This window comes from Thermobia domestica, chromosome 13 (genome assembly GCF_964235325.1).
Source record: "Thermobia domestica chromosome 13, izTheDome1.hap1.1, whole genome shotgun sequence".
Taxonomy (NCBI): domain Eukaryota; kingdom Metazoa; phylum Arthropoda; class Insecta; order Zygentoma; family Lepismatidae; genus Thermobia; species Thermobia domestica.
In genome coordinates this window covers 211,258,386-211,284,233 of record NC_137466.1, presented here as the reverse complement: position 1 = coordinate 211,284,233, position 25,848 = coordinate 211,258,386, and the positions used below count along the sequence as shown (strand labels likewise).

The following is a 25,848-nucleotide window of genomic DNA, read 5'->3' as shown; positions in this document are numbered from 1 at the left end:
GAACAATAACAATAAAGTAAAAAAGAGAACAGCAACAAGAGATACTACCAATATTGACAATAAAGACATACAACAACAAAAAATAGTGAAAAATCAAGGAGTCAGAATAAAAAAATAACTATCTTTGACTGTTAATTAGGTTTGCTGCACTTTTATTAGGGTTTAATGGGACGACGGCATCGAGGCCATTAGTCCCTTGACAACAAACAGTACTGCACAAACACGAACTGCTATAAACAAAACAGACCCAGCTCATTATAATGTTTATCCTGGTGTCACCAGTCGTCAGAGCCTCGTTAGCGTGCAATACAATGAATGCAGTTTCCAGGGTGCATTACGAGGAAGTGAGGTTGGCATTTGAGCACTCACAAGAGAGCGCCACTTACACCCCTGAAAATATATTAAGTTGACCTGTAACTAGAAGAGAGCAAAATAAGCACTTTCGTGCACCGTAGAAGCAGAGTAATTCGGAGAGGAATTCACTGTTTGCCGTAAGCAATATCTACCCGGAGCATCAGAAAACCTCATTTTATGTTTCATGAAAATTAGAAAATTATAAAAAAGGTGTGGAACGCGTTTCTGTTTTAAAACCCTTTAATTGTCACATTTTTATGGAAATGTATACTCTCAGATGGCAAACGTAGTACTATGTCGTAGCCCAAGGCTTGGAACTCTTTCATACTGTCCGAATCGTCATTACCATCATCTCTATATTCACTTTTCGAACCATTTTATGACGTCTCTGGCTCATTGTCATCATATGTATTGAACCAGTCATCCATACCGTCGTCTTCAAGCAGTCTACGCATTTTCTCTTCATCACACACCTCTTCTTTCTTCTTTCTGCTTGTGGACGTAATTTTTTCTTTGCAGAAGTATGAAACAATGATGTATGTTTCACACAAACAACAATAGCACACAAGGATAAACAAAAAACGTTACAAAGATGTCTCCGCCTCACCGAGACGTTTTCTACTGTTTTGAAATCCAGTTTCTGCTTCTTTAATTCCAGCAGCAGCAATGTTATACTTATGAGTAACAATGTTATTCCAAAAGCGAGTGTCGTTTTCACATTATGGATATTCGGAGCCATCTATTAACTTGTTTCCGATTTAAATGTAAGAAGAAAAATTTTCAAGAATTCGCCATTGCCACTGAACATTAGTGACTTTTTAGTCAAGACGTAGTATTACGTCGTAGCCGTTTCCACTGCACACATACCATGACGTAGTACTTACGTCATAACCAGTTAAAGGGTTAAGTTTTGGATGGGTGGAGTGAATTAATTTCCTCATCTCTGACCGGCTGCAACTCCAAGCAAATCTTAATTGGGAAACCTCAGAAGTATCACACGCCAAGTTTATATTTGAGAAGATTTTTATAAATACACACGCACGCATCAAAGAAAGAAGGAAAAAAAAGCTTCAGATATCGAGTGGTAACAACCACAGTGCATTTTGCATAGTGTAGGCAATTGGTTACTAAAAGGATGGTGTTTTCCCATAAACAAAGAAATGAGATAATTTTTAAGCAGGGTCACCTTGTATTACAATTAACAACACAATATCACATACATTATTAGATGAGAAACATTTTCAAGGAAAAGACACAGTAAAATTAATTTTCAAGAAGTTTTCACAGGACGGCCTATCAGAACATGCTACGGCGCGGGAGACCCGGGTTCCAGCTCAGGTGGTTCAGATCTCACGTTCAACCAGAATATCAGAATATTATGGCTTTATAATTATAATATTGCGTGTGACCAGTGGTGTATTTAGGTGGGAGCTGTCGGGCTCAAGCCTCTGCCTCCCCACCCGGAAATAAATTTGTTAGCTTTTCGCATTCCACGTACCACAACAATCCTTCTTACCATTTTTAAGAATTTCAATGACTTTTCATTTTCTTATGCTCTTTGTTCAGAAATAATACTGTATTTGTCAAATTTCATTCCATGTAAGAACTACATTCTTTTTTTTCTTTCGTTCATTTTACTCTTCTGTTTCTTTTTCTTAGTTGTTACTTTCTTTCGTTTCTCTTGTCACATTTTCCACTGTTGTTAGTTGTGATTCAAGTTGGCCGTCGTCAGTAACATCAAAACTAAGAGGAGCTGATAAGCGAAACTGGTGTTCCACAGCGGCTTGCACGGATATCAACATAACGGCAGTTTAGTTAATATTAGAAAGGAATATTTACATAGTTTAGTTATAAAGAAATGTAAATGTTTGAATTAAAGAAAATCAAGAGGGGGGAATAAGTAGCCCGGGAACTTAGGTAGACCGAGAGGATGCTTTCTTTTTCTTCTAGGGGCCACGGTGGCTCAGTGGTAGAGCGTTCACCTCTGGAGCATGGGGTCCCTGGTTTGATTCCAGCTCGTGCCAAGTGAACTTTGTGGTGGACAAACACAATATGCGTGGTTTCCTCGGGGTTCTTCCACTTTCTTCATCGACCATTTCATTCATTTCTCATCACCGTCTCCTTTAAGTCTAGCTGGCATAACCATGGGACGTAAAATATTTAATTTTTTTCTTCTATGAATAGAATAAAAGGTATGATTCACTGCTAAACTTTTGTGCGAATCGTATCACATAACATGCACCAGTCTGCAATTCTTGCCTTTAAAACTTCTGTTCATGCGTAAATTAAAATATATTTAATTCTCAAACTCAGGTGGGTAATTGCCCTTCCTTCTTTACCCAAAGTAGAGAAATACGCAAAGTGACTATATGGTTAGCATACGCGCCTTCGGCGTAGGGTACCCGGGTTCGTTTCGTGATGAGACCTCATGTGGTTTGGGTTCTACGCTAAACTTTGTAGGTCCACATCTTTTATAGCCCTGGTGTTTAAAGGAGATGATGAATTTCAAACTAACCAACCATATCAAATCATCCATTGAATAGGATTTTAATGTTTTATTATTATTATTATTCGAAAGAGTATGCATACAAAGAAAATGAAATTAAATCTTTGAGTTTTACTTCCCACGATTATGCCGGCAGTGAATACTGTTTACGAAATATAAGTTTTAAAGTACACAATCATAGCATTAAAAAAAATAGCACGATTTTAGTTCCTCTGAATTGGAAATGTGAAATTTTAAAAAGATTGACAGATTCTTTAAGCTTATTTGAGACTTAGCTACTGTATTAAGCAAGTGAAAATTTTATGAGATCTATAAGCAATGACATTTAGAAACATTAAGCTAAAATATAATTTTAAGACTTCTGTTCGTAGCTTTTCATTGTTTCAGACAAATGAAAAGCCTGATAATTTTTTACAGCGTTGACAATTAATTATTTCTGCTTAATTGACTTGTATCGACATTGTGTTTTATATTAGTGCTCCTCTTTTTACTGTTTTCTTATTAGTATTCCATTGCATTGTATAGTGCTATGATACTACGTGCTGTATTTTTGCTTAAAGCTGTGTGCGGCACTGAAATAAAGATTATTATTATTGATTCAGTGTAGAGAAATATGCAGAGTGACTATATGGTTAACATACGCGCCTTCGGCGTAGAGTACCCGGGCTCGCTTCCTGGTGAGAACTCGTGATTGGGTTCTACGCTGAACTGTGTAGGTCCACATCTTTATAGCCCTGGTGTTGAATTTCATATTAACCAATCAATCAAGTTGTGCATTGAATAGTATTGTGCTTTAATACTTCGTGTCGTTACTGTTTTTTGTTGCCTGTCTCTGTTTTGAGTCCTCCATTCGATGGTGCATCAAAAACTATCCGAAAAAGTGATGGCATTTTTCGCGTCACCTTGATGGCAGAACTTTCTTTGTCTCTCTGCGATGAGCTTTTTCAAGTGAAAAGTTTTCTGCAAGAATTCTGCAGAAACCCTTGTGATTCTTAAAAATACGCTTTACGTGACGAAAAAACAGTTTAAACTATATTTATGCGAGTAGTCCGTCCATTTGAGATATCTACACATGACAGGCATGTTTTTATACTTTTCTGTTCGCTATTTTTTTTTTTCTCTGGCAATTTTTCTGCATAGACGCGGAAAATTTTCTGCGATTACATCGCAGATCACGGCATGTTCTGCAATGCGGCGCGTCAATCTTATCGTTCCCAAGATATGGAAAAAAAAAAGGGAGATTTAAGGAGTCATCTCGAGAACCGTAAGTCATAGAGAGATGATATTGGTGTTGATCAATACCTAAGAGGATGGTAAACATTTTGGTACCAAACAGTAACCGTGGCCACTGGCCATTTGGCGACCGTTCCTCAGATATTGACGAAAAAAAAATTGGATTTTGGGAGATTTAAAGAGCCATATCTCGGGAACCGTAAGCCAGAGAGAGATGATATTTTGAGAATTTTTCAATTGTAAGCCCTCCATTTTGAGCATGTGTCTTCGTAAAACAACGTATCATAAAACGTTTTAACAGATTTCCTCATTCATATAAACTAAACACTTTCTCATCACTCCCGATTACACGATTCCAGAAATCTTGTTGCTTGTTGATGTGCGTCCTTGCGAACTCTAAGCGAGCATGTATATGTGCATCTATTAGTTTGACCTGCAAAGCAGAACAAATAATATAAGTACAGTTATATGTCTCTGCACTACATTCCAGACCTAAAGTTATTTTTAGGTTTGTTGCAGCAGCGAACGGGTTTGCTGCATTAGCTTCAATAATCGAAACATTTTTGGTCTTCCGTTGTCACTTGCGATCTACTCAGTTTCACTTCAGTGTGTAATCCCTGTTCCCCTCTTGCTTTCTAATCGTTCAATTCGACTTGCTTTTTAGGCTCGAGCAACTTGCTTTTTAGGCATTCTAGCTTCCCATATGCAGTTATTGTTTCTCTAGTTATAAGAGACATAACGTACCATTTTTTTTTAATTTTATAAAAACAATTTGCCGTAGGAAAAAAAAACAGTTCTTTTTAAGTTCGTTCTGGCACTGATCTTTGAGCATTCTAATCTTTTTTTTTTCTGTTTCACAGGAAAGAAGATACACCAGCTAGACACGGAAGATGTGGACGAGATCGAAAGATTAGGGCAAGAGTGAGACAGGTGATTAAAAAAGGAAAAAAAAATATTCTGAAGTGCTACGAATGTGATCAATTAACAGTTTTTTTTTAAATGATAAGGTTAATCCTATATGACAAGTGCTGTGCAGTGCAGAACTTCAATAGGATGCTCATCGAACACATAGCAAGTAATGAACGAGACCGTATTGCTTGTTAAAAAATTTCTTCGACGTGACTGTAACGGACGGTTTTATTTTACAAATTTTCGCCTTGTGGTATAACTCGTTTGATATAAGTACTGTAACAAGTGTGTGAATACTTCATGAGAAGGGGTGTACAAGTGATATAGACTCCTTTTTTTTTTTTTTGTATGAAGTTGGCTTATAAGTATGACAGAAATGTTTCATTATATGTAAATATCCTTACCTGAATTTATTTCATTAAATCAGGTTTCAAAAGAAGCACCAGAAATATATACATTAATCTGGAATTTTATTTCAATTGTCTTTCGTGTAACATCTTTGTATCTGAATGTGTAACGTACTCTTCGACTATTATTTTTCGCAACAATTCCAATGTACATAAGACTTTATATACGAGGTCTTATTTCGTTATTAAAGATGATTCTGGGTGATCTATGTGTAACAATAAACTTGTTTTAAGACTTTTATTACTTTTAGTAATGTATAGAAGGAAGTAGAAAGGTTGATATGTTCATCTTAGCAGCCCTTGTACAGTCGTCTCAAAAAGTCTATACATCTTGATGCAGGCGATAAAAATGGACTTTTTTTTTGTGGTGTAAGAGATTTTTTTTAAAGGAAAGAGAACTACATTATTTTATGTGAAACACGGAGTAATTGATTATATTTATCAGCTTATTGAGACGATATTTATAGAAAAATGGCGTCAAAGGATTGATGGTACTATTGAAGCCTTCACTTTCTTGTGTACTAACTATATAGTGATAGTCAAAATTATAGTATTAGGATCAGTAATATTGCATACGAGTTAGACACCCGTATTTCGAAAAAGAAAAAAACTACATTTTTCGGCAGTGATTAAGCGTCGTAAGGTTTTTCCTTTTATAAAATATCGGATTACTAATAAAATAGTTATACTTTGTCTCAAGTTGTGCTTATACATATTTTTTTAAACTTAAGACAACCGTGTAACATCTAAACAAGTAGTCGCCAAACTTATGAAGCTTCCGAGCTACCGTACCGTTTTTAAATCCCAATGTGAGTTATCAACCGAAAGAACTAGCAGGGATTTTTTTTAACTCTTACATTTGTTTATTGTCTATAAACTTACATTTCTAATAAATATAAAATCAAACTATCCAAGTTAGCAAATGTCTAATATACACACGAAAAACATAACGTTTAGCAAATGTGAAATATACACATGAAAAACATAACGTTTAACAAATGTCTAATATACACACGAAAAACATAACGTTTAGTAAATGTCTAATATACACACGAAAAACATAACGTTTAGCAAATGAAGGGTGCAGGGGAAAAACCAACTGAGTCAAAAAAAATCAAAAAATGAGGTTATGTTGGCAACAGGTAGTGCATAGCTTATATTTTAACATGCCGAAACATGCAGGCAAACAGACAACTCTGTCAAGAGATATAGCAGTCGAAAGGAATGTCATACAGGGGAAGAAACAACTGCGTCAGGATGGTACACGCTAAAAAACAACTCAGTCAGCTAAATGCAGACGACTAACGCATGCGCGAACATCTGAGGTCTCCCATTTTGAGGTTATGTTCTGCACTGTGCTGTGTTGTGAGCTTACTGTGTGTTTCGTTACTTGTGATTTAAATGCGTACAGTGTGTCAAAATGATTGATGGTGAATTTCAAAGTGATGTTAGTGATTGTGAACATTTAACTCCACTGAGTGAATGTAAATCTACAAAGAAACGTAGGAAGACTGGTAGAATAACTGATGTCATGAAGAAGTTAAGAGCATCATCTTATGAAACTGGAATTGACTGCCGTTGTAAAAGGTACGAGTGCTTTAAAAATGTCAGTATTGAGGAAAGAGAATCTTTGATAAAACAATTCAACGAAATAGGAGCTCAAGTAGGAGCTGATGGTCAAAGTAGCTACCTTGCTGGCCTGATTTCAGTACTGCCTGTTGCTCAAAGGAGGCCTAGGAAGTGTGAAGATGAAGCTAGGCAAAATGGTAGTTCTTTTGCCTACAAAGTTAGGGTCGTACGGGAAGGTTCCGCTGTCGAAGTCCCAGTTTGTTTCAAGGGATTTCAATCCATTTTTGGAGTCAAACCTTTTAAGTTGCACACTATAAAAGGTCTTTAATACTAACAGGCCAGGCCCCTAAAGACCATAGAGGGAAACACGCGAACAGACCACATAAAATTTCCCAGGACACACGTAAATTGGCAATTGATTTTTTAGGATCATTGAAAGGTCGCCAGGCTCACTACAGTTTAAATGACACCAAGAAAGTATATTTGTCTGAAGATTTAAATGCTAAGGTCTTACTAGGAATGTTTTTTAATAAATATCCGGGTCTTGAGATGTCTTATGAAAGTTTTCGTCAGATATTTGTTTCTGAATTTAATATTGGATTTGGGTGTCCTCGCACTGATACCTGTTCTTGGTGTGATGAGCAAAAAGCCAAATTAACTGAAATTGATAGGAAAATAACAGCCAGTGGAAATAATGATGAAAAACTAGCACTACTAAAAATTAGGGAAAAACTGTTAACGGAGAAAGCTCTTCACTTGAAACAAGCCGAATGGTTTTACAAGCTAAAAATTAAAGCTAAGCAAGAATCCTAGAAAATCTAATGAAGTGGAAGCTATATGTATTGATTTTGGAAAAAAACCTTCCAACCCCAAACATATCAACTGCCGAAGTGCACTTCAGACGCCAGCTGACATTTTACATTTTTAACGTGCATGTACTGTCGAATGATGTTTCTGTGATGTACACATATGACGAAACTACTGCGAAAAAAGGTGCGGATGATGTTGCGTCGATGCTTAGCCTCTTCTTTGAAATTTATTTAAGCAAATCTGTCAAGACACTATACATATTTGCAGACTCATGTGGTGGACAAAATAAAAACCATACCATTATTAAGTTTTTGCACTACGTTACTGTTATGCAAAATAAGTTTGACGCTGTTGTTGTAACATTTCCTGTACGAGGCCACTCATACATGGAGACTGACAAAAGTATGGGTCTTATACCAAAAACTGCAAGAGCCGAAACACCAAATGGGTGGAGGACAGTTCTTGAGGGATCACGAATGAAGCCAAGACCTTTTGAAGTCATAAAATGTGAGCAAACCTTATTCAAGGATTGGGGCAACTTTTTGTCTTCTAAATTCTACAAAAAGAAATTTTGTTTTCCTGTCAGACCTGTGAAGCAACTGCGATTTACTTAGTCAAAGTCTCTATCAGTTGAGCATAGAAACGCCTACAACGGAGCATTTTACACGTCTAACGTAAGGCAAACCGATGTTGAAATAGAAAAAGAGAAGAAGAGAAAAAGAAAAAAATTTACTCCCCGTCGAAGTTTTGACTGTATCAGTCCCAAAGTACGTAGCTCCAATAGCCTTGACAAAAGAGAAGTGCAATGATCTTAAAGTGCTAATGAAATTCTGTGAGAAGGAAGGTTCAAAGGAATTTTATGAGAGTCTCCTTGCTGCCAATGAAACTGCATGCTACAAACAAAGCGCTAATTTCAAGAATTTTTCTAAATTCAAGAATTTTAGTAACTATGGGATCAGTTTTATTTTTAGTTTTATCAAGTAGAAACTTTTACGTGTAATGCTGTATCTTATTCGTTTTTGTATGTTCAATACTTAAAAAGGCTTTAAAAACATAATCTCATTTACAATTTATAAATATACAGGGGAAAAAACAACTCAGTCCCTGTTCACTAATATAAAAGCCATCATAATTATGTTGTTAATATATTTTACGCAGTAATTATTTAAAAACATAATAACAATGAACCAACATGCAAAAATGAACCGTAACCATTTTCGTAAAAATTCTGTGTTTTATGTGAAAACGTTTTAAACTTTGTTTTTGCTCTCCTGTAAAATTTCAGTTTTGTGACTCAGTTGGTTTTTCCCCTGTGCCCTTCAAATGTCTAATATACACACGAAAAACATAACGTTTAGCAAATGTCTAATATACACACGAAAAACATAACGTTTAGCAAATGTCTAATATACACACGAAAAACATAACGTTTAGCAAATGTGTAATATACACACGAAAAACATAACGTTTAGCAAATGTCTAATATACACACGAAAAACATAACGTTTAGCAAATGTCTAATATACACACGAAAAACATAACGTTTAGCAAATGTCTAATATACACACGAAAAACATAACGTTTAGCGAATGTCTAATATACACACGAAAAACATAACGTTTAGCAAATGTGTAATATACACACGAAAAACATAACGTGCACAACCCCACGCGTATACAATCAACTGTGAGATGAGGCTGACAATAGCAGTTGCGCGGGAGAAAAAAGCAGTTGTTGTCGTCAGCGCCCCTTGTCGTTAGTGTCAGCTCAATGGAGGAATCATGGTTAGCCAACCAGTGCGTTAATATGATCTACCAAATATGTCCCCACGAGCTACTAGAAGCTAGCGATCGACAGTTTGGCGATCACTGATTAAACCAATAGATAAAACATGCTGACATTTTATACAAACCAAATATCAACACAAAGAAATCGTTCGACATAATATGCAATACCAACTGATGAATAGTATTGCCAACACATGAAATTATACATTTTCAGAAGACACTATGTCAGATTATTACGTATTTCAAATCTACATGTTAAATGAAAACTAACAATACCACATTTATTATTCAGTGTTGCAAACTAGCAACACTACGGTATTACAGACATTTAAATTTTAAAAGCGTCTACCATACTTATAGCACAACTGAGACGGACGAGGCAATGCACATCTAAAGTACCTTAGTTGATATGATGATCATGATGTGACGCATTTCGAAAAAATGGGAAGGGGCTGAAAATTTGACTTCTTTCGAAAGATTTTATTTTGAAAAGTGTTTAGCTAAGTATCATATTTACGAATTTGCATGGCTTTCAATAGACGAACAAATCATTTTGTCCTTTGCCGCTATAACATGATCATGATATCAAACACTAAGGTATTACTGTGTGTTGCCCCGTTTATATCAGTTCTGCTGTTAGTATGGTGGAGGCTTCCAAAATTTGAATGTAGTACTGTGGCGTCCTTTTGTTTTTCAAAAGGTTGTATTTCGAAATATCGCTTAGATTAATATCTCATCCAATTATGTAGAAGGTTTTCAATAGAACTGCATTATGATATGTAGGCCTATAAATAAATTTTAGAAACAATAAAATCCCGAGGAGTACATGCCACAGAGGAACCATCACTCTCTTATTATTATCTAACAAATTCAGTACATCTTCAACATATTTTTCCGTCCTTACACGAATCGAGCACACGAAAGTATTCTTTTCCGCAGCGAATACAGGGAAAACCTTTAAAGAATACTTAGCGGCTTCGCCCCAAGTTGAACTTTTGCAAAGTTGCCCATGCTTCTAAGGAATATCGTTTGAAGGTGGTGCTTCGAGTTCCCTTTAAAACAAACGCTGTGATATTACTGGTTAAAAAAATCCTGGACATCAGAAATATAACACCCAGAATTAGAAGAGAGATATATGGCTAAAAAAAAAGTTTAACCTACCTACTTCCTTACGGGCGGCGGGAGAAGATGCGGCCAGAAAGTTTGAGTCTTTCGTAAGTCTGTACTGGGTTTTGCGTGCTGTACACCAGGACGCAAAATTTCCGGTCGCCAGGCCGCTATTGTCGACTGGAAATTTAGAGGTGGCGACAGGGCTGCGCAGTTTCTGTTTTACACGAAGTGTTGTCACTGAGTGAGAGAAAACGTAGAATGTGAAGTCTTCACAACGGACAAGGAGAGGGTTACACAAACGTGAAGTCTTAAGGTAAGATATTTTTTAACATATATATGAATTATCCAATTCAAAATTGATTATCCTGAATCTGATTGGTTTTGAAATGTTATGCCCACATAATCTCTCTCTTTGTCAAACCAAAGGCTGTGTGTGTGTGTGGGGGGGGGAGACCCTCATAATTTATATGTGAGAGATACTGCCGACCATCATTTTTGCGACCATGCGTTCTGATTTCCCTATATAATAACATGGCATATTTCTTTCCAGGCCCGCAACCAGCCACAGAGGTTTGGGGGAGCCATGAGTATGTTAGGGGGGCCAAGCCATTAAAAATTCTCTTACAAATAGCTAAATTGTGTTTTATAGCATTTTGTGTTAAGGTCTGGAGGGGCCACGAAAAGTTCAGGTCCCGCTAGCCCCCCTCTGGTTGAGGGCCTGTGCCTTGCTGAAGCTTGATTATTTCCAAAATTATACAAAACATTTGCTTTGGCCAAATTTCCTCTTGTTTCGTATAGAATATAATTCACAAATTTTTTAGTAGTAGCAAACAGCTTTTCTAAAATTTCCGAAATCTTTTGCGCAACTATAGCTCCATCCTCTGTAATTGCTATATGAGCTGTTACAAGCGAATCGATTAATGACCTATCCACATTGCAAATGGTCACATCTACTGTAATATACGAGTGAGGATTCCGAGCAGATTAATTTCAAGTTTTAAGATGCCAACATACAAGTTCCTTAAAACTCTAAACCCCTCAGTATTCATAGACATTATTTCTTTCTTTCTTATAGCCGTCCTTTCCTACCTTCCGGTGTAGAGGGATTTCGAGAGAGCTTTCCAATCGTCTCTGTTTCGTGCTATTGTCTGTACATCCTAATCCTCGCCTTGCTATCAGATCATCCAAATCGGCTCTCTGTTTCCCTGTTCGCTTGATGGTTTACGATTTCGGGCATACGGGTTATCAGCCCGTAGTATCCTATCGTCATGAAGGGGTTGCCTTCTTTAGATGCTCACGCTCACATTTGTCTGGCTGTTGGTCTGCAAACTTCCTGTTTTACAGGAACTGAATGCCTAACCCTCCTCCTTTCTCATCCTGGCTTGGGACCGGCAATGGCGAAGTTCATTATTTCTTTCGTGACCCCAAAGTAAGTTTTATGAGGAGTTTTAACTTTCAAGGGTTCTTCCATATTTCTTAATACACAAATATTTATTCTCAAACAATTCCTGAAAACGAATTAACTGCAATAGTTTACTTTCACTGTATCTTATATTCTTAGCAAGTGTTCAAATATGTGATCATGAGATCCATTCTTTCTACCTTGTGATCGCACACAGACACACACAACAGAATGAATCCTGTTGATACAACTTCCATTTTTTTTATCTATATCGGAACGCTGAAGGATATATCTCATTTCTTCGTCTAATTTTGATTGCTGATTGATACCTATATTTGAGATGCTAATACTTCGGGGCAGTTGGTAGCAACGAAACTGTGAACGAATAGGTGATGACATTCGGAGAAAAATTCAGATACATCGATGGCGACGACTTTAAGCACATAGTTGAGTCATTTGATATTGGCGTCTTTATAAAGAATACTAACACACTTGTACGTGTATGGCTGGATCGAAACAGTGTAACATGCCACCGTACAATCAAGAGAGGAAAAGTAATGGCGCTGCTGACACGTGCGACCAAATGAGTGATCGGTTCTACTTGAATTTTTGGCGCTATCACCTTTTCATTGATCCCGCGAAGATCAAGCAAAGGTCTGATCTCTGCAGACGCTTTACGAACAGCACGCACTGGACATCGATAAGGCGAAGGACTTTCTATGATAATTCTAGTTTCAACCATTTCCCTAGCACTTGCTTTAATTCATTCTGGAGGTAGACGGCATAGGATATAACTTTCCTACCACTGCAAAGTCGTCAGAAATCTGTATCTTGTACGGTTTGACCTTCACGACTCTTGGATTTTCTGTGAAGAGACGATAATTTAATAAAAAAAAAAAAAAAAAAATCTATACTCCAAAATAAGATCGGTCCTCTTCGAAACAAAGTCCTGAATTTCCTCCATAACAGAAAGTAAATATACTCTTTAGTTATATCTGATGATTCCGAAATAGCCACTAAACAGGAATTTGGCCTATCTTAAACGAAATATCCTGCGATGAGTTCAGTTCTAACATAATTTCCCTGGATTTACAATTTGGAATTTTATTCCTAATAAGAAACGGAAAAGTCAATATACAATCTGTCTTAAGCTTCTGGACGACATACATAGGAACTTCGAAAACAAGACACTGGATCGTAAAATTTAGAATCTGAAAATCTTTTACCAGCGCCGTAACTTTGTTTTTGTTTTTTTTTTTTTTTTTCTGGGAGGACAAGCATTAATATCTGAGCTCCCTAGAAAAAGTTGTTTTGGGCCCTCCTGCAAAATTCGAAAATAGGCCCCTTCTTTCCAACTTTCTCTTACTCTTTGTGGGACCCCGGAGCCTGTGGATCCTCCCGCACTCCCTTGGACCCGTTTGACAGATCTCAAAGCCATACAAATAAATATTACTTCTAGGACTCCTAATAGTAGACATTTTTACTAAAATAGGCCAACGACTCACCTTTTGTATGCTGTTTTGTTTATGTAATGTAGTGATCCTGTTTAATGCTTCATTTATAATTTCATGTTCGTATCACGTATAGAGTAAGAAAATGTCTTAAAATTGGCCGCTCTAGAACGGCGTGCAGCTTCCCTGGGAGGACAATTGCCCCACACAAGTTACGACCCTGCCTTTTACCTTAAATGTTAGTCTAATGGAAAACCTCTGAGAGATAAATTAGACTTTGGTCAAAGTTTAGCTAAGGGGTAAATTTCATTTTTTCGAAATATCCCCAGACAATAAATTCTTATAAGTTTCCGCATCCAAGACACAAACTAAAGATAATCTCCAACTGGAGAAGTTAGTGTGGGTGAAGGATACCACAGGAAAACATCTTTCTCTGGGTTGAAGTCATACTCCTCATCTATGATGAAACGAATCGAGAACATAGGTGTGCCCGATTTGTTACTTAAATTCTCTAAATTAGCCAAAACAATTTAGAATTAGGAGGTTTCTGATTAACAGAAACTGAAATTTTGATCATCCGATAACTTTCTTGCTGGGGGAGTTGAAAATACCATCTCTCAGTTCACATTCGGCCCTACTGTGGGCCGCGATGTGCATTTCCCAAACTTTTTCCATTTTGTTAGGGCGGCCTAACTGTACGTGGTTTGAACTGTAAATAGAACGAAGGTTGCTGTCCCGTTGACGTAGCCATGTTTACCGCTGTGGAAGAAATGATAGTGGGAACCACCACTCCCTTTCCAGGAGATAAGTTAGGCGGATACTTATGTAAGCTTGTGCTCCAGCTTGGTTCGTCGTACGAGATGTATAAGGCTGTGATGCACCCTGAACATAATACCCTGGGTTCATCGTCCCCTGAAAATATTGTTGATTTCGGTTAAAGCCATACGGCCTATACCAATTTATTCGATCATTTTTTTAAATTGATTGTTTCTACCCTTTTGATAATCTACTCGTTCATCTTTCTGTCATGTTCCGTTTGGGAGGAAGTATTCCTCGTAGGTTGTTTCAAATCTTTGTCTTTTCCGTTATCTTTGCTTCACGCACATGAAAACATACGGGGCGGTATTCAGAGAGGATTCGTTAATCGAGGGTTAGTCCCAGACTAGTTAGTAAGAATACTAACTCTTTACTAAGGAAAGTGCACTTTTTGGTATTCAGAATCAACTGAGTGCAACTAAAATGATGATTTGGATATGATTAACTTATATAACCCTAATGCATCGGGTGAGAAAAATAAATGTATCAACTACGGAAAAGTAGATCAGCGCATGCATAGTCTGTAAAATATATATATATATATGAAATACGAAATACGAAATGTGTCGCACGCTAAACCGTGGGTAAAAGATTAGCCTTTGCTCTAGATTAATTAGTCACATGTGATTAACTTCGTCAAATACAACGTCCTAATCAGAGACTATTAATATAATTTTGATAACCATCCGGTAGTCAATCCCGTAGTATGGCGTTAACCAGACGTCAAAACGACTCTGCATAAGGCCCATGGACTTTTTGTCTGTGATAGACTCTACTTGATCAGGATGTCCTTCAATTTCGGCCATTTTAACAACTAAATGTTGTACACTCTTGGTTCAATTGCTCTTAGCAACCTCGTATCATTTGCGGGTGAATTATCAAACACTATTTCAATTAATTCCGGTTCATTCTGATTTGGAGTTACAACATAATATTCCGCAATAACTTTCTACGTAAATTTAGTTAATCGGCAATACTTAGCTTGATCATACCTCATAAACCGGATGAATTTCTTTTGAAGTCTTCCCATCCGCGTGGAAAAGACGTGTTCTTTACATAATTGCACAAAGTCTGCATAACTTTTATCATTTGCAGCTGTTTTATATCATGCACGAGTCCTGAAGTCAATATGGTATCACCATAAGATTTTCGATTTCTTATACCGAAATAAAATGTTTGTTCTAAATTTTGCAAAACGAAACATGGTAAACCATATTTACCAGCAAAAGATGGTAATTTAATTCAGATAACCTTAAATTTAAAGCACGACTACCTGTATGTCTTTCTAAGTGTTGACATTGAGGGGACAGTTACGGTCATAAACGGGGCTATTTCCAGATACAAAAATTTGTTCTGAATTTGGATAACTTTGAAATCTTCGACTGTGATTTCGACTGTGAAAATTTCACTACATTTGGCATCAACACCACTGTGAGGCTAAACATTCCCTGTTGAACTCCAACATTCGAAGGAGTAGTTGCTACATGACTTGTTACCAAAGGAGAATGATTGAGTACACCATACCCGGAAGTTGAAACTAGCAAGGATGGAAAGTGGATAAAGAATCCAGTTTCATCAATTTTGACTGACAAACCGAAGATTTTAAACAAGACATTTATATTATACCTTTCCTTACGTTAGTTCCACTGGAACCACTTTCGGCCTTTGATTATTCGTTGGGTGACACTGTGGGCAAAGTACTAATCTTCCCCACAGATGAGACTGTATCTCCATTGGGATGTCGGATCTGATCCGCCAGACTCAACCAAATCACCATAACCTGTTATGTGACGACCTGTAGGAACGATCACCACTACTTTCTTGCTCTTGTGCCTTAGCTTGTGTCTAAATTTTTGCGTCAAGTCTACAATGACTCTCGATGGAATAATTTGAGATTGATATCTCCTTAGCCAGAGCATCACAACGTAGATCCTTTCGAACCCCATTTAACTTAGCATTTATTTGGTGTTGGTATGTTCAGTACTCCGTAGCTAGCGAAATTCCGTTCTAATTTCGTTCACATCTTTCATCACAGCTACTGTCGTGAATAGTCACATAAATAAGCCTAAGTTATTGTTGGTAACAGAAATATGCCTTCCGAACAGAAAATGCATACAAGCCCATTTCTCTTATTTACAAGGAACGATTTGTAAGCATGTGTAAAGACTGACATAAGATTAACATTGTTTTATGATGAAGATAAAGTAAAACAAAAAGAGCTGAAATTTTCGTGGTGTAAATTAAAATGCTTGGTTTTGATTAGAACCAATTTTCGAATCTGGCTGCCAAGGAATCGTACTCTCATTGTATACTTTGTTTACTTCCATTGTAACTCTCACTTCATTCTGTACTAGCAGCGTTCACCCCGCTTCGCTGGGGTCACCCCGGAACGCAATAAACTTTGTTACTTAGATAATTTTTACTTTTAACATTATATCGCCTGTCATTTATGTTAACCCGCCGAGTGACACGGTCATGTGGGTTGCATATAAATACGGTTAGATTTAGCTATGATGAGCTAACAAAGGATTTCTACGTTATGGACACTTGAATGGTCAATTATCTCAAGACACTGGTAATTGAAAATTAAAGTGATATGATAAAAACCATCTAGGGTCCAAATCTTAATAACCCCCCAAAAATGAAAGAAATTGGTTCAGCCGTATTAGCGTGATGAGCTAACAAAGGATTTGTACGTTCTCTTTTATATATAAGACTAGCAGCGTTCACCCCGCTTCGCTGCGGTCACCCCGGAACGCAATAAACTTTGTTACTTAGATAATTTTTACTTTTTCGCTTTCAAGTGATATGATAAAAACCATAGAAGATTGCAGTAAATCTTAACATTATATCGCCTGTCATTTATGTTAACCCGCCCCGCTTCGCTGCGGTCATCCCGGAAGTTTTTGCTTTCAAGTGATATGATAAAAACCATAGTAGATTGCAGTAAATGTTAACATTATATCGCCTGTCATTTATGTTAACCCGCCGAGTGACACGGTCATGCGGGTTGCATATAAATACGTTTATTTTTACCTATGATGAACTAACAAAGGATTTGTACGTTATGGACACTTGAATGGTCAATTATCTCAAGACACTGGTAATTAAAAATTAAAGTGATATGATAAAAACCATCTAGGGTCCAAATCCTAATAACCCCCCCAAAATAAAAGAAATTGGTTCAGCCGTATTAGCGTGATGAGGGAACAAAGGATTTGTGCGTTCTCTTTTATATAATAGATTAATTCAGTTTCTTTTGTTTTTAAAGGAACACCTATACGGATTCAGTTCATTGTTGCGATTATACCGCAAATAACTTCTATAAAGTTTCAAGTACGCTAAACTAAGCGTACAAGTTCGCACAATTATAATAATGGTAATTTTTCAGTGGCGGCGTAATGGCAAATTCGGGCCCGGGGCCAGTGAAGTAGATCGGGGCCCCTTCTCGAACAATCATGATTTAAACGCTGCTATTTTTGACATTTATTTGCATAATTATTATTCATGTTTACTCCTCCCCCTTTCACGTTGGTGTGTGTGATTAAACCATCTTAATCTGGGATATATTAAATAAATGGGGATGACATTCAGCATCTCTGTCTATATTTTTTGATGCTCAGAACCACCTTCAGGCTGGTATCTAAAAATAAAACCGCACCAGGGCTATCATTGCGTATTTGTTTCTTTTATTCATTTTTAAACAAAGGACACGATGGAAAACGAATTAGGGATTAGGGAAACTACAACCCACGACAGAAATAACATAACCTTAAGAACAAACAAAACGTAATAACTTTATTAGTTGCCATCTAATAAAGTTGAGAGTTTGTTGCTTCTAGTACACAGTCACTTAGAAAAAAAGCAACTAATGCATCAAATGTGGGAGATGAATTTAGAACACCTAAATGTAGCATGCCTAGTACATCTTGTGCTGTTAGAGAATTTGAAACAGTATGTACCTAAAGGATGTACCTAGAACATGAGAGATATATGTCCCAAGTGACGATATAAAAGCAAATTTTTCAGTGGCGGCGTAATGGCAAATTCGGGCCCGGGGCCAGTGAAGTAGATCGGGGCCCCTTCTCGAACAATCATGATTTAAACGCTGCTATTTTTGACATTTATTTGCATAATTATTATTCATGTTTACTCCTCCCCCTTTCACGTTGGTGTGTGTGATTAAACCATCTTAATCTGGGATATATTAAATAAATGGGGATGACATTCAGCATCTCTGTCTATATTTTTTGATGCTCAGAACCACCTTCAGGCTGGTATCTAAAAATAAAACCGCACCAGGGCTATCATTGCGTATTTGTTTCTTTTATTCATTTTTAAACAAAGGACACGATGGAAAACGAATTAGGGATTAGGGAAACTACAACCCACGACAGAAATAACATAACCTTAAGAACAAACAAAACGTAATAACTTTATTAGTTGCCATCTAATAAAGTTGAGAGTTTGTTGCTTCTAGTACACAGTCACTTAGAAAAAAAGCAACTAATGCATCAAATGTGGGAGATGAATTTAGAACACCTAAATGTAGCATGCCTAGTACATCTTGTGCTGTTAGAGAATTTGAAACAGTATGTACCTAAAGGATGTACCTAGAACATGAGAGATATATGTCCCAAGTGACGATATAAAAGCAAATGACTGTTAGAGTGCGAAACTGAGCCAGGTATATAAATGCTATATTCGTGGTACATAGTTGCAAATATAAATTAGGTGTAACAAGTACCTAAAACTGTAGGTAGCTTAAGTACTTAGCACATGAATATCATATGTGCCACGTGTCGGGTACCTAAAAAGTAGCTGGGACACCTAAATGGCACATGCCTGGCACATCCTGTGCTGTTAGGGTAACCGCATATATTCGACTATAACCGTTTGGGATCAGATAAAATCTGCTCGCCATGTAATTTTATAACAAATTGACGAGTGTCTATTTACTTTATTTCATGGTTCTTTCATATTCACTTTCAAATGATCGGCGATAGTTACCATCTAATAAAGTTGAAGCGTTTATTGCTTCTAGTACACAATCGCTTAGAAAAAGAAGCAACAAATACATCAAATGTGGGAGATGAATTTAGAACACCTAAATGGCGAATGCCTAAAATATCTTGAGCTGTTAGGGTATCTGAAACAATATGCACGTAAAGGACGTACCTAGAACGTGACAGATATATGTCCCAAGTGACGACATAAAAACAAATGACAGAGTGCGAAACTGAGGCAGGTATATAAATGCTATATTTGTAGGACATAGTTGCAAATATCAATTAGGTGTAACAAGTACCTAAAACTGTAGGTAGCTGAAGTACATACTTAGAACATGAATATCATATGTGCCAAGTGCCTAAAAAGTAGCTGGGATACCTAAATACCACATGCCTAGCAGATCTTGTGTTGTTAGGGTTGTGAAGCAAATTACGGTAGTCCCACTTCCAGGCTCATTTCTTATTGCTTAATTGATCAAATTAGTCATTGAGGAGTGAGAACAGAGTAGGGTTACGTACATTGGATATAAATCCGTATAAGAGTACAGAGAAACAATCTTTTGTAAGTACAAAAATGTTTAACAATCCTACCCTCCCACATTTTCATTCTACTTATTTTTCTGATGCCACCGAAAAGTCATAGATAATTAATGCATATTTCTCACCAAAGAAACAACAAATTCCTGTAGAACTAAAAAGTCAAAAGCTGCAAAAGAGACGAATTTATAGCTACCTTGAGGACATGGAACTAAGCTGCCATTAGTTCAATCCCCGTTTAGTGAAGAGGCTAAATAATTACTATGGTCAAATCTCCACAAAACAGATCAGCAAGACCTTGTCCTACAGAAGAAACCACGAAATAATTTTATGACACACCTGCAGAAGGAGCTAATCCATTTTGGAACTTAGTGAGATGTACAGAAAACTCTCTACACCAAGACCATGCCACACAAACTTAGGGAGCTTTCTAGTGACTCCAGTAGAAGGTGCAAGTTCCAACTAGAATGCGAACTCTTAAAGAACGTTTTCTGCCGTGAATTGTCACATATATAAGCTCAAGTTATTGTTGGTAACGGATATATGCCTTCCGGACAGAAAATGCATACAAGCTCATTTCTCTTATTTACAAGGAACGATTTGTAAGCATGTATAACGACTGACATAAGATTAACATTGTTTTATGATGAAGATAAAGCAAAACAAAAAGAGCTGAAATTTTCTGTGTAAATTAACATGTTTGGTTTTGATTAGAACTAGGGATGGCCACAAAGATCCGGTTCCGGCGAAACCGGTTCCACGAGGAACCGGTTCCACGGATCCGGTTCTCGAAGATCCGGTCTTCATAACCGGTTCCAGAACCTGAACTTAGGAACCGGTTCCGGGCTGGATCCAAAAACCCGGTTCCAGAACTGGATCCGAAGAACCGGTTTTAGACTTGGATCAGAAGAACCGATTCCAGACCTGGATCCGAAGAACCGGTTCCAGACCTGAATCCGAAAAACCGGTTCCGGAACCGGATCCGTTCAGATCCGACTGGCCATCCCTAATTAGAAACAATTTTCGAATCTGGCTGCCAAGGAATCGTACTCTCATCGTATACTTTGTTTACTTCTATTGTAACTACAGTGAAACCTGTCAACTTGGCCACCTCTCTAAGTTGGCCACCTGCCTATCTTGGCCTAGTTCGTCTTGAACCTGCATTTTCCCATAAGACATTCGTTACTTACTACACTATAAGTTGGCCACCTGTCTATCTTGGAAGTTGGCCACACTGGAGCAATGTTTACCCTATGATGATCATGATAAATTTACCTGCGTATCTTGGCCACGAAAAATACAGTTTTGTTATTTTTCTTAACTCTTCCGAATTCCCATATGAGAGGCAGATGTTCTGTATTTGTGACTGAACACAAGAAGCATGATTTGTTCTTGGAGGTCAATGGCCAGAACACTACCCTCATAAAAGGGTGGTGAAGGAAGATGTGAATAAGAAAATGCACGTACAGGAATTCAGGAAATGGTTGTAAGTATTTGTTTACCTTGTCTGTTTTGGTAAAACCATTAGCTATATCGGCTCCTTTCATCAGTGGGAAGATTTAGTAATTCCGGAAAATTCTCAAGGTTAAGGACTAGGCTAGTCGACAAAGCGTTACCCCCCACAGTGAACGCGGCCTAAGTGGCTAAACGGTAATTTTAGTTTCACCAAAGTTGTAAATCATACTATGAGCCAGTCAGGGTTTCCAGGTCTTTTCTTTTCATTTCCCGCGCCAGAAGTGGTAGACCTGGATTCGATTCTAGGCAGGGGGTTATGTGGTTAGGGTCCCACGTTGAGCTGTAGTTCACGTCTGATGTAGCCTCGCTGATATAGTCGAAAGAGACGAAGCAAGAGGCATTTTCTTAAAGATATCCTCTGTATCGAAAACAAATATTAGGCCCCAATCAATAACTTCCAACATTTACACTACTTTATACTTTACTAGCTATGCACGTGCCTTTGGAGAATGGGGTTCCGGATTCGAATCCTGTGGGAGATCATTGAAAAGTTTCAGCGCATAAAGGTAGTTTAGATTCCACCTTAAACTGTAGGTTCACATCTTGTATAGCTTCGGTGCTGAAAGGACCGCTAAATTCCAAGCCACCAAGTATAAAATTTACATCATGATATTTTTAACCAATTCTCTGGTTTAATCTTTTAATTTTTTTCCTCTCATGATTTTGGCTTCTTCTGAAATTCCTACTCTCTTCCAATTTTAGCACCTTATTTTCAGTTTCAGAACAAAGTTGATAAAACACGAGCAGTTACAGTTAAAATAAATAAATAAAATAAAATAAACATATCTTTCCCAGGAATATTTCTAAGCTGCATGGAAAGAAATGTCTGGAAACTGAAACATTATGTGTTTGTTTTACAAAACTAAGTTTCGAAATAATTTGGCAACGTAGTTTTTCGGTCATTTCAAAGACTGGAAAGAGAATAAGATGTATTGAACCCCAATTTAAAATTATGGTCTTTGCTGTTTAAAACATTTTCGATATACCTAAGTACCAAACTATTAGAGGTGGCATTTTCCGCCTTTCTACTGTGCACACATCTATGGCTTAAACCATCTAAGGGCAATTGTTCCATCATCCACCCCATAAAATGACGCATAGGCGACCCTGGCCCTTTCGGACTGTTGCGCCTGAAGGTTTGGTATATATTAGGTATATTGGAAGTTGGCACAACTTTAACAAAGTATTTATTATTATTATTATTATTATTATTATTATTATTATTATTATTATTATTATTATTATTATTATTATTATTATTATTATTATTATTATTATTATTATTATTATTATTATTCATAGTGAACATCAATTTGGCTCGATGTAGCTCTACTTAACAGTATTAAATGAAATCATAAAATAAGAATATTCTTACCTTCTTCATTCTGAGAATTCCGTTCCATTCCCTTTCAGTCTGGAACAAATATCGCAGCCACTTCTCTTCACATTTTTATTTTTAAGTCACGATTCATGTAGTTCGGATCTCTTAAATCATATAGGCATGGCATATTTTGTATTTCGATTATAAACGCCTCTGTGTTAAACACACTAACCATGACTGGATATGTACACAGGACACGTTTTCAAACACAACTGATAATTTCTCTTTGGGATTACACTTGTGGTTATCTGTTTGGGGGTGGAGTTCGAGCTTCGGAGATAGGGGCTCAAATTCAAGTTATTTCGTTGTTTCATCTTTTGCCTAAAGCCAAATATTTTGCTTATAGATTACCATGGCATCAGCTAACTGTCAATCAAGTGTATCACGAGAAATCACCCTATTGTGTTACATAGATTTTTCTGTAATTAGCTAATTTTTCGGAATTTCCTTCTATTTTTGTGAATTTTCTTTTGTTATACACACATACTTTATAATAGCAGAGTTCCATTCTCTGCACAAAGCGTCTTCCAAGCAGCTGTTTCTTGCTACAATCCCCTTGCCTGGCAACACGTCTTTCTTTTCTGTCCTTCCTTTTGAAATCTTTTAAACAGCAGGCGGTCTATTGTTCCGACCTGCACCAAATACGCTCGAGCCGGCGTTTTTTCAGCGATTTTATTGCTTTCGCGTTCATGTTTAGCCGCTCAGATTTAAATACATGGTCAGCGTATTTCAAGCATACGCAGGAGCAATAAATACGCTTTGCGATCGCTTAAAGTAGCCGGGGACTTAAGCTCAATTGTCATTTATTGACACCTGACTGCATGTCAAAAGGTAGCGGAGGTTTTGAGATATGAATTCCCTCAAGATTTTTTCAAAACATCTTTTGCTCCGAGGGAAACACTTCTAGCTCATTAACAAGAGGTAGTTAACTACAATATTAGAATGTGCATATCTGCCAAAAAGAATAAAGCAAATATGTCTAGAATGAACCACCATTCAGTAACAACTGAAAAGAAATCATATAAATTGCATTGGATTTCTCAATTTATAACTTAGCTTTTCTTGTTTTCAATCTGAATAACTCAGTGTGCTATAATATCAATTTCAATAAACTGTGTACATACACTTCTATTTCATGGTTGTTTGTGTTATTGTGTTTTCAATCCGAATAATCCAATGTACCAGACTAGTTTTCAGGAAGAGAAAGATATGCATATATATTAAAGATATTATCAAGAGCGCCGATCTTGGGGGGGACCGGGCCCCCCAAAGCTCATGTGACCTCTATTTTATTTATGAGTATACAATATTTGGTATAATTTGAGTGCAATTTGTCTTAAAATCTTCATATATATACCTTCTGCATCTGAATGGGCCTCCCCAAATTTACAGAGAAATCGGCGCTCTTGCATACTATAGTAATATTTTCTAGTACTGTATATTTTTATGATTACTCTATATACATTATAAGTAGCTGTCGTGCCACTGCTTATTAAAATTTTACAATCAAGTAATACTAGAAATCCTATTCTAAAAATACACAAATCACACTTATTTTCTGTAAGTTGGCCACCTGTATAAGTTGGCCACTTTTCGATGGAACCGATGGTGGCCAACATAGACAGGTTTCACTGTATCACTTTATTCTGCATTAATTCAGTTTCTTTTGTTTTTAAAAGAACTCGTATATGAATTCAGTTCATTGTTGTGATTATACCGCAAATAACTTTATAAAGTTTCAAATACGCTCAACTAAGCGTACTAGTCCGAACAATTAATAATAACAATGGTAATGGTTTATACTAAATTACTGTAAAATAGGATAATAACGAGGTCTATATTTGACTCCTGAGGCGTTGGAACTGCAACGAAATTGGTTTGAACACGCCCATCATTGATTCGCATAACATGATCATCTATAATGTTCCACACTGCTTCTTCTTCTTCTTCTTCTTCTTCTTTTTTTTTTTTTTTTTTTTTGAAAAAAATATCCACCATTTCGAAATGAAATATTACAAACGATACATTAAAAAGTTTATGGTAAGTTTGTTAAAACCAAGTTGCAATAAGGGGTTTTAAGGTCTATTTACATTAAGAATTAATGTCAATAATGGAATTGAAAATTGATTGGTTCGAAACTAATATTAGTTCTTATGTCGGAACTTAAAAGAGGTTAATAATTGAAAAACTCTGTAATACATTAACAATTAATCCCTTTAGTAAAAGAGACCACTAATTAAAAGAGAAAGGAGTAGTGTTTTTTATACTATTCGTTGACTTATGGAGTATCAGTATGTACACCGATATAATTGCATGATAAGAGCTAAAGTACATAAAAGAAGTTATGTATCCCGCAGTAAATCCAGATTGAAAATTTACTTGTAACATCGTTATGCATTCTTTAATATAGGAAGGATAGTATTATAACCAGCAATCTCAAATTATCTCGCATTAATTTACGCATCTGAAGACTGTACGGTTGATTGAAACCACTATATATAATGAAAGCTCTAAAATTGATCACATATTTGTTTTATAACGTTCCTCATTTTGTCCGCCCAAAATTTTTCCTTCCAGGATTTACACATCCATACAAAAAAAACAGAACATTAGTGTTCCGTCCAGACTAGTGCTAGTGCTCTCTTTTTCTGCACTTTACGTGTCACAGACCGTTGTTCTAGAAATAGATTGGTGGATGGGCCCGATTTCTGATATCACCACTTCCGTAGTGATTGGGTTCATGCACTTTTCTGTCAAATTACATTCTTCTTTAGGAGCAGCACGCAATTTAGAGGGATGCGTAGGCGCTATTGAAAATTATATACATTTCATAACATCATATCTTCCTAGCGTCCTACATAAAGAACACCAGCAAAATTGGTCGAAAGTAGCATATTTTCCTAGCGTTCTACATGTAGTACACTGATGTTTCTAAGCATGCATTGTGAACAAAAAATTATTGCGCATTAAACAAATTGTATGTAAGAATAGACTGATGTCTTAGAAAACCAACAACACAAATCTAAACAATTTACGACTTATATTTTTATTT

The 25,848-nt window shown here is 36.7% G+C and overlaps 1 protein-coding gene across 1 annotated transcript in view; it reads left to right on the top strand.

Annotated features, from left to right (window-relative positions):
* LOC145668989 (DEAD-box helicase Dbp80-like) overlaps positions 1–5,470 on the top strand; it is a 58,416-nt gene extending 52,946 nt beyond the window's left edge. The window contains exon 10 of the mRNA XM_081737296.1: positions 4,954–5,470. Coding sequence (XP_081593422.1) covers positions 4,954–5,018 — 65 coding nt within the window. The 3' untranslated portion in view covers positions 5,019–5,470. The remainder of the gene's footprint in view (positions 1–4,953) is intronic.
* Positions 5,471–25,848: the final 20,378 nt, after the last annotated feature.